At 39.8% G+C, this 10,709-nt stretch overlaps 1 protein-coding gene across 12 annotated transcripts in view; it reads left to right on the forward strand.

Moving 5' to 3' along the window:
* The window catches only part of GPR176 (G protein-coupled receptor 176), a 35,632-nt gene that overhangs the window by 18,617 nt on the left and 6,306 nt on the right, over window positions 1-10,709 (forward strand). For 9 of the 12 annotated variants that reach the window (XM_021403825.1, XM_021403818.1, XM_021403828.1 and 6 more), the window contains one exon: window positions 10,368-10,620. In XM_021403825.1, the coding sequence (XP_021259500.1) occupies window positions 10,376-10,620 (245 nt within the window). In that variant the 5' untranslated portion in view covers window positions 10,368-10,375. The other 3 variants (XM_021403824.1, XM_021403820.1, XM_021403823.1) reach the window with 3 other exon arrangements.

A 10,709-nucleotide genomic window follows, 5' to 3' on the forward strand; every position in this document is an offset into this window, starting at 1 on the left:
GTATTTAGAAAGTAGAGGACAATGATACGATGACTAGCATATTGGTTTTTTTATGAGCTTACTTCCTTTGTCATTAAGTCCAATGATTTTCTGGACCTAACAGTGCTACATGGCATAGAATGTTCCTAACGTCTCTAGCTGGGATGATTTTGAGCAAAGAAAAGAGAATTCTTTGAAAGAAGGCTGAGTTGAGAGCAGTTGCTACATGAATCTTACAGCAAAGTTCTGTTGCAAACGGAGGAATATGGAAAAATGAAGAGACTGAATGTGGGGAGAGTTCCACATGTGAATAGTTTTTGTAAGTGAAACCCTTGATCAGCAAAATCTCAAATTTTGTTTCAGGGCTTTATAAGTTTTTAGGAAAACAAAAGCTAAAACCCAGCCTCTTAATTTGTGTCATGCCAGAAACGTCAGTGATCTTCACAGTGAAGCACCTTGCCTTTCCCAAGGTGTTCTGTGGGAACACATCTCTTCCCTTTGGAAGGCCAAGGTCTCTCTAGATTGGTATTTCTTCAGTGAGATACCTTGCTGTGGTAACCAAACAGAGTATTTTCCATGTGAAATTTTGGTAGTGTTTGATTTAGGGTCTTACTGATTTTTTTTCTCTTTGTAACTCAGTCTTTTAGAAATGTGTGTCAGTGTCCCCAGCTCTTATATCTTCTTCCTACTGAGTCCGCTCACAGGACTGGGAGGAGCAGAGACCGCTACTAATTGCAGCCAGCTGTGGAGGGGAAAGGAGGAAATGCATGTTTCTGAACATAACATAAATTAATGCCACGGGCCTTGTATGTTAATTTCTGTCTGAAGGCATCTGTATCTAAAGAATCAAGAGCAAATATGTCCAGCTGCTGACCTGATGAATGGCTGCATGGCAGAGCTCTATAAAGAACACCGTTCTGCTTCTGTTGACTTGCCACTCTGAAGTGCCAAGTTAAAATGGTGCAGGAATGACCTCAGATCTTTCCTGCTTGTATTAAGAAAAAAACAACTCACAAGACTGTGTGGTAGGACAAAATAATTTCTGTTCCATGAAATAGCTGTTACTGAGATGTCTTTCAGCTACAAAGTATAATTTCAGCTACAAAGGAGGATGGAAATTGGTTCTGTTATATGGGTATCTTTCTTCCTTCTTAGAGTGTAAGATAGCCTCAATTACCAGTGATAATATAAGGTCCGGCTTCTAACTACTGGTAATTAACGCAGGCTTTTAAAATTTTGCTCTACTGTTAAGTATCATTCATTTTAAATTGTGTATATTTGTGCTTTTTTTTCCTTTATAAGTAAGCCAGGGAAGACCAACTAACCAGGAATTTATCCACGTTATCCAGTTACTTGTATGCTATTAGAAAGTCTGAATTTCAGATAACCGCTATAGTACAGTATGGCACAAAAACTAATTTGTTTTACAATTTTGTCTTAATACCTTGGGTAAACAGCTGGAGAAGTAGTGAGTACAGAAGAAATAATTTTGCATAAGTGAGATACTGCTGGACCTCATCTGTTGCATTTTGGTCTGGACATGCTTTGTACAGATACCAGGGTGAGGGCAGGAGGGAATAAGTCACATGCAGCATGTGAGGTCAGAGGGTCTGGAGAGGACGGTGGAAAGGTGTGGTTCCTGCTGCTAAGGATGTTACAACAGCTTACAGCACAGGTCAAGTGCTGGAGTTGCTCTGAAGGGCTTAAGTTTCCCAGAGCTTCACAAGCAAATGCCCTTTTGGATCTGACTTCAGTAAGCTCCTTGGAGAGGACAGGGTCCACCACATCACTTCTGGAAGAGCGTGGTAGGGACTGGAACTAGCCCTGTAGCTGAGGCAGAACTGAGAGCATCTGTGGTGTGGCCACTAAGGGGTGACTTTTCACATCTTAACAGTACTGACAAACCTGTATGCACATCGCAGATGCGTGAGAGCAAAGTTTAGATAAAGGAGCTTCTGAAGAGATGTGGCAGGGCCTTTGTAGCATGGCTGCCAACAGAAGTGGCTACAGGCTATCTGCAAACCAAGTGCTGCCAGGGGATAAGATGATGGTTTAAAAAGAAATCCTGAATGCACTTGTTCCTGTGTTAACGCTACTGCTTACAATTAGATTCAGCACAGCAGTCAGATAAAGCCTAAATAAACAGCTGTGTTACTTGGCATCCCTTCGCCTGGGAAGAGCTGCAGCTGTATCTCCCTCAGTTGCTTCATGACATACAGGTTCAAAATAGCCCTTTTCAGAGCTTTTCTTAAAAACGAAGGACAAAAGCTCTTCCTCTTCTACCAAGGTCGATGAAAAACAGACAAATTGTTAGAAAAATTACGTGCTTCGCTTGCATCCCGGGACACAAACTGTTTCAGTAAGGTCACCAGATCAGTTCTCTGGGGGCAACTGGGACAAAGTGTGGTGCAGAGAGGCCGGCTGCTTCACTTGGTGTCATGCCAGGTTGGCAAAGGATGTGGTGATCAAGTACTATTTCTGCAAATAATTTATACTGGTGATGCAGGGGCCGATGATTTTACCTCTTCTGAATCATTTCCTTTTAGGCAGATAATATTTTTACCTCTTCTCTATCTAACTAGAAGGAAATGAATTCAGAATAGGTAAAATAATTAATGCCTGCATCATGGGGTCTGCTATGGGCATCACAAAAAGTCCTTGGCTTTAAAAAAAAAAAAAAAAAAAAATGTTGGTTGTATTTTTGCAGTAAGAAAAAGAAGTTAGAGCCTAAGGGACTATGACTTAAAAAGTTAATAGCCTTGAAAAGATTTATATTCTTGTTATGGTGAGAGCAGTAAATCTGGGTGTTCTTTTTCAGTTTTTTAATTTCCTTGCTTAGGTTTCAAAGGCAGTGTTACACATCTGTCATATTTCCCTGTTGCAGGAACAATCTAAGGTCCTGAGTTTGCAGAAGCAATATTCTTTAAACTTTTTCCTTCTATGGAGCTCAAGGAGTTTCAGGTTCTTTGAGGTCACCAGTTATAAAACAGAGGCGAGGAGTTCAGACAGGTCGAGTGTACTTCAGCAGAATGAGTGGGTTTGGTTGCTTCCTTGATTGGCTTAAATGATTGTGGCAGTTGTTGAATGATTGTAGTTTATTGAAAAGGAGAAAATGACTGTTCTCTGCCTAGAAATTGTGTCCATTTAATGAGACAGAAGTACAAAATGAGAGATGGAAAAAGTGGCAGTGGGTTTGAGGAATTGAGCAATTACCAGTGTAGCGCATTCTTATCTCCCCTGAGATATATTATCTGAAAGAAATAGAAGTGGATGTCCAAGATCTTAAGCATAACGTAGTTACTTTAGAATCTGCCTATTACATAGTAAATCCATAAAATACTCAAGATGAAATTTTAGAAAGTCACAAATTGATTTGTATTAATGATGACTTCCCTCAGTCATTTTGAAGTTACAAATACTATCATATCACACAAGTTATGTTTGCTGTAAGAACAGTTCAAAATTTCTTCAGAAATGATTTCTAACTTTTCTCCATCTTCCCAACAGTCTTGAGTTTCATTTTTGCAGACTTCTTTTGTGGTGTGTGTTAAGACCTAAGTGTTTGAATTATAAACTGTTGAGGGCCAGCAAACACAGGCAATCGTACTAAATGCAGTTTTGTTTGGTCTTTAATATACAACACTTAAAAAGTAATTTGCTACCAGTGGGGGAAAAAAGAACCAAAGAGCCAGATAAGTTTTTATGTTACTTTCTTCAGAGACTTCAGTGGGTGTTGAAATATAAATTTAAGGTTTTTGAGATTGCTGGGCTTCAGTTATTCAGAAAAATATTTTTATGCTGTTTGCAGGCAGTATATGTACATTTGAATGCATTTCCTCCCAGGGCAGCTCACCAATCATGTTTAATGAAAGGCTTCAATTAAAATAAAGCCCAAATCTTATAGCAATGACAGAAATTTTGCTTTATGATTACACTGGTTAAGTGAGGGTATAAAACCTATTTATGTAAGCACGTTTTCCCCCTAGAAAAATTCATCCCCAAACTGGGTTTGATTGTGATTCCTAACTTGACTAGTTGGGTTTATCTTCAATCCAGTTTTCGTGTTCTTTGTGTTATACGTTTAAGTCAATACTTCAGAGGTAAAGTAGGACAAACAGATTGATATCATGTGTTTAAGTGTAGGAAGTTACCTGTAACATGAGAAGTTTTGGGGTGTTTTCAGGAAGTTTTCATTGTGTTTCTTTTTCCCCTCCGCATATAAAGGCAATTGTATCAGTCTGACTATATATTTTTTTGAAAAGGAGTGTACAGTAACTATAAAGAATTACAAGAATCTGGATCTGCTTGATCAGGGGATTTGGACCAGATGATCTCCAGAAGTCTGTGCAAGCCTTGACCCCTCTGTGAGAAAGTAGCACACTTCTTCGTGGTGTGAAAGCCAACACGTATTCTGGTACATCCCTGTTCCCACTGGAGACAAGTATGCAGGCAACATATATATGATATAAGAAAAGTATTTGATACCTGCCTATTTTGGATTGCCAAGAGTGTTTCCAGTGAATTACCTTTTGAGTGATGCTTACCTTTTAGCAGAAAGTTCTGCAGAAAACACCTTTCTCAAAACACCTCAGAAAATTAAAATGTTTAAAATTTAAGAGTGTAATTATCCTGGTGTTTCAATAAGATAATTTTTTCCTGTCAAACGTTGATAGAAAGTGAGTTTTTGAATAGATTGGTTTTGTTTTTAAGGAAAGGTTATAATGACAGAAGCTCAGTGTCTAGCCTTTTTTGTTGCTTGCTACCTTTTTTTCTTTAAATAAAGAGGGCTGGCAGCTCCTTTCCTGTAATACTGCATTGAATGTGGGTAGGGTCTTCAGGAGGCTGTGTGGTGGGAAGGATGTTTGGATCCTGAGAACCCCACTGTAAATGGAAGGGAAAGTCAGCATGCTGAGGAGCGCACGCTGTGAGGAGGATTTTGTTGGATTGTGGACTTTGTTCTGGTTCAGTTATGTGCTGATGAATGTTAAATATGTGAGATGGTTTTCATACCCAGCTAATGGACTGGGCTCTGTGAGTTGGCAAAGGGCAATACTTCTTTTTTTTTTTAGATGGCTGCATGGCAAATGCATTTGTTTTGGATAACAAACTCTGGTTTCCATGGGGATCGTCCTTCTGCTTTTTAAAGGTACTATTAAGAGTCTCTTACCTTTTTTGAATTACTCCTAAGAGCTGTTACTGCTAAACTATCTCAGCTGTTGATGGCTGAATCAACACTTTGTATCTGGCAGTGAAATCTGAAGAGGGTACAATCTGAGAGAAAAAATAATTTTTTGCTCTTTTTGAATCACAAACAACACACCCTGATAACATTTAATACTCAGAGAACATTACTCCTTGCAAATACGATGAACTTAAAACACCATGAAGGCTAGAAGGGTGTTATCTGGGCAGCACAATGTGTGAGGATGTTCCTGCATTTATTTTCTTGGCATACTTATCCCCAACTTCACATATTACGTGGCTGCCTAACTGATATTTCTCAGTTAAAAAATGGAGGGGATGACTAGAAACAATCATCCTTTCAATCTGAATATGGTGTTACTAGTGCATGGAGATTTTAGTGAAATTATTTATATTTATGATACAGGAGAATAAAATGACATTGTTTGTCAGGTTCTATACATATGTTAGTTTCTAGCGTGAGAAGAGCTGCTTCTCATGCAGTGGTTGCCTTTAGTTATTTCCTATTCCTTGTCTTTACCTGGAGAAATTGTCAGAGGCACAGAGAAGCTGTATGCTTCCCTCCTCCTAATTCGATCTGTGTACTGATAAGGTTGCCAGCCATCCAGACGTAGTAGGAGTTTTATGTAGACGTAGCCCATAAAGCTCAAAAGATTGAAGACACTTCTTGTTTTGGAATGAGAAAACACTTTTTATCTTCTTTCTTTGCAACCAATATGGGATATGCTTTGTCACATGTGATGGTTTATAAATGCTGCTCATGTCCCAGTCAGCATTGACTTGCAACTAAACAGCAAGATGCTGCATTTTCCAATTGCTCATTCAGCCTGACTTTCCCTAAATGTCTCCCAGCTGACCAACATAATGCCACGTTTCCTTGAATTCGGAATTCAAGATTATGTAGCCCTGGGCCAGTTTTCCAGCAGAAACACCTCAGAAAAGAGCCCCTGATAAGAAACGGCACTTTTGCCCACTGTGAGGACGTGCTGCAGCTTAGCATGGTTGTAGCCCATGGAGGATATCTGTGTTAGATTGGTGACTTCCATGGGTTCAGCAGTGAATGACTTCTACAGAAAGAACAGAAAGTGGCTCTACATAATGGGAGAAGATTCCAAGTGCAATTGCTGTAATGCTTGTTGAATTACCTTGTTGCCTGGAAGGCTGTTAACCTCGTCCATGGGAAGGAGTAGCTTCTGAAAGGTGAGGAGGAACAAAATGTGAAATCCATGTGCTTTGTTCTTAAGCTTCTTAATATTTGATTCTTTACAAATTTTCTGGCGTAATTTTTTCTCGAGTGGGTGGCTTTGAAATTGCATGATGGGAAACACTATTTGAAAGCGCTAGCAGAAAAGGCTGCCGGTCTACATAGAAACTGATCTGGTTCATCAGGTCAGAGTGACATAAATTTACAAATTACTCATGGCTGCAGGTGAAGGAAAAAGTTGTTTCTCTGAGCGATTTTCACTCATTCAATTCTCCCAAGCAAGTGCTTCTTCTTGCTTATCCTTTTTTCCCTTTTCAAGCTCTTTACTTTTTTTTGTCTGAAGAGCCCTTCCTCATCTTAGATGCACTGTATCTTATGCTTTATTCTTTCCATTTCCATCTAGGATCATTCAGCACCAGAGCTAATTTCATTGGTTTGTGGCTCTGTGATGTATAAGTGACAATATGACATAATTTGAAGAAGTAATTCAACAGCTGAAAAACTAGAGTCTTTAATCAAGCTTCTCTGTATGATCCTGAAGCATAGCTTGGGAGCTCTTTAGCAGCTTCTGAAGAATTATTTAAAAGCCCTCTGATTTTTTTTTTCCTTCCACTTTTCATTTATTCCTAATGAAGGTGAAACTTGCTTTGGAAGTAAGGTTATAAAATCAATACAGTTCAAATGATGAAAGAAAAAAAGGAGGAAAAAAAAGAGAAAACAGCACGTTCCCCACTGTATTGTAGTAACATAATATTACTCTCTGAGAAGTACTTCTTTAATAACTGGAGAGTTAGAGATACTTTTTGAAAGCCAGTGATTTCACTGACTGAATATCTCATAGCAGCTTAGGAAGCTTTAAGTACACCAGGTTGAATAGTGCCTCTTGAATCTATTGTAGCACCTGCCAAAAACAGATGAGGATTTCATTCTTTAAAATACATCAGCTGATAAATACACAACTCAATGTTTTGTCAGGTACCAAAAAGGAATTTGCAGAAGACGTATGACACAGTATGTAGAAAATTAAATTGCAAATGACATTTAAATACTGCAGATCTAAATAGTACGGCTGCAAGGTAGACTTCAGTGCTAATACTGTGTCCTTTTACTGAAGTGGTCCCATTTTACCAAGAAGCTAAATTTGACTGTCTGTTATTTCAGTACATTCTTGTTGGCATTTTTGTTTTGTGGGCAACCACAGGAAAGCTGTACTCTGCAAATAAAATCTTTATTATTGTTATTATTATTTATTTTTAATTGATTAGAGAGAAAAATCAAGCCAAAGAATGGTATCCCCATTCTTTGTGGGAGGCTGCAGCTACTTTTTCGTATCTCAGTTAGTAGCATAAGATGTTTTCTCTCATGGTGTGTGTTGTTTACCCAATTGAAACACTAACAAATCTGACCATCTCATTAATCAGTTATGTTTCAGCTCAGTGGAGCTTCCAGTGTCAGTAATACATATTGTTAACAGCAAGCAGTTGTTGCTACAGTCTGCAGTGAGAATGACTTTTCTTGCCAGTAGGAAGCTCAACTCTACATGTTGTCCAGCTGCAGTAGTGTAAAAGGGGTTGTCTTATCGAGCAGTGTTTTGTTGCTGGTGGCTATGATTTCTTTGATTTGGTGGCATTGCACAGTGTGTCTCCAGGAGAAACAAAACCAAAGAGAATAATATTTTATCTGTATGATGCTGGCCTTCACTATGGACTTACTGGTAGTGCAAACCAGCTCACCCGCAGCTGCATAATTCGGCTAATTTTTGTCTTGGATCTTCTGCCTGGCAAGATGATTTCCACAGGGCTTAGTGCCCTGTGGAAAGAAATGCATTAAGAAAAAAATACGTGGCAGTTGGTTAGTTGGGGAATAGTATCATTAAGAGGTATGTGCTCCACTTGAGATGTTTCTCCATTAAAGACACTGTGAATAATTACAAGGATTGCATAGAGTATGTTTCACGCAGAATTGTAGGGGTTGGAAAGGACCTCTGGAGGTCATCTAGTCCAACCCCCTGCTAAAGCAGGTTCCCCAGAGAAAGTTACCCAGGAAAGCATCCAGGCGGGTTTTGAATATTTCCTAGAGGAGACTCGGCAGCCTCTCTGGGCAGCCTGTTCCAGTGCTCTGTAACCCTCACAGTAAAGAAGTTCTTTCTCATGTTCATATGAAACTTCCCATGTTCCACTTTGTGCACATTGCCTCTTGTTCTGTCACTGGGCACTGGTGAAAAGAGCCTGGCCCCATCCATTTGATGCTCAGCCTTCAGATATTTATAAGCATCCCCCCTCAGCCTTCTCTTCTCCAGGCTGAACAGTCCCAGGTGTCTCAGCCTTATTCCTTTCCTTTCTTTGTGAAAGGGTGAATGTGTTATGAAAGCAGGTCTGGTGCCTTGTAAGTTTACAAAGAATGCTTGTGATCCCCCTGAAAAAATTTTGTAATTTTTTTGTGTGGCTTTTATGATGTTTACACGACAAATGTTTAGCTGAAATATTAGACAGCTTTCAGTTTCAGTTGAACAACTCGCTTAGAAATACATAACCTGCAGATATCTTTAAAAATGTGCTTCTAACTTATTGGGTTGCCTTGCACGTTCTTCTGCTCCATTCCAGTTTTAGCATGCATTGAAAATCTGTGTTTCCTGCTGCTGTCAGTGAGTCTTTAGAGTGCTTTAGACAGCACTAAAAAATTTACTTTGTAAATGCTGAAGCCTGAGCCAAAACCACGTCTGTGCAGCATGGGTGGACAGCCACGGACAGGTTATTTGCGTGCCTGCTCAGCTGTGCTGACAGAGACTGTCCTGCCTGGTTACCACAGCTGCTGTGCACCACCTGCCTGCGAAGAGGGGAGTCTGTGCCAGAAGGATGAGGGCAGAAGCCATCATGAGCTGTCTGCTGTTCTCTGCCTTCTCTCTTCTTAACATCCTTACCAGTGCCTGCACAGATTGGGGAAAGGGATGTCTTGCACAAGCAGAAGCAGAAAAAGGACCCTGCTGCCGTGGTGCAGTGTGCCATGCAGCACTATGCATGTCGGCTCAGGGAGCTGAGCTCACTGAAGACAAGTTCCTGATTTCTGGTGCCAGCTGCCCCTAGATCTGGGAACCCTTTTGTGTGCATAAAGCTCATTTGGTCCGTATGGTCATATAGTGTGCATTTGGAGTGTGGAAGACTTTTTTCTAAGTTGTGATATGTCTCCCTGAGATCCCGATAGACTAAGATACAATGATATGAGAATAAGTGTTTTTCCTCCATCTTTCCATTTGTTGAAAGAAATGTGTAGGGCTGGAGTATCCAAAAGACTGGATTGCATTCTCTGTGTTCTTTAGTGATGTTATTTGCATAGCCTTTTTTTTCCCCTGTCCTATTTGTTTAATGGCACATTGTAATGTATATATGGACTCTCTTGAAAAAAAAGTTAAAGACAAATTTCTTCTGGATGTGACTTCGCAGAGGTCTGTCTGTGCCATTACACTGGCCAGTGGAAGGAAAGGAAAATTGCTGTGATCCACTTCCACACAGACACAGACTGATACTATGTATTTATATTTGTTTACTTAGCATCTATTGTCTTAATACAGTAATTATTAAAATATGAGCACTCTAGCAGATTTCTATATTTGGATACTCAGAATGGCTTATTTCAGGCATGAGTCAACATAAACATTTGAAAACATGGTTCAGATATTCTTTCTAGGCACTTTAATTCATTAAGACTTTTGGAATTGATTACTGGAAGCCAGGAGGAGGCAGCTGAGGTGTGCTATTGCTTCCAGTTACCTGGCATACAGAGCCGTAGCAATTGCCCAGACTTCTTAGTCTGAGCAGTGTGTTGGCCTGACTCCTAGAAAACTCCGAACAAGTGCATTTTATTTGCACTATGTGGGAATGTTCAAATCTGTTAAAATTACTGTTGTTTTGGGAGGGGAGGTGGATTTTTTTGTTCATTTGGTTGAGTTTGTTTGCTTTGTTGTCCTTCCTCTCTTTGCCTGCAGGTAACATCATGGTGCTGTGGTCAACTTGCAGAACATCGGTACTTAAATCTGTAACAAACCGATTCATTAAGAATTTGGCCTGCTCGGGTATTTGTGCCAGCCTAGTCTGCGTGCCTTTTGACATTGTTCTTAGTGCCAGTCCACACTGCTGCTGGTGGATCTATACGATGCTCTTCTGCAAAATTGCCAAGTTTCTACACAAAGTCTTCTGCTCAGTGACCATCCTCAGTTTTCCAGCCATTGCTCTTGACAGGTAAGAGGTTAAATTCTCCAGGATGATAATCCTTGATAAACTTTGTTTTTCAGCACTATAAGGTACTTTGAGCCTAAAAATTTATTTTC

This window comes from Numida meleagris, chromosome 6 (genome assembly GCF_002078875.1).
Source record: "Numida meleagris isolate 19003 breed g44 Domestic line chromosome 6, NumMel1.0, whole genome shotgun sequence".
NCBI lineage: Eukaryota > Metazoa > Chordata > Aves > Galliformes > Numididae > Numida > Numida meleagris.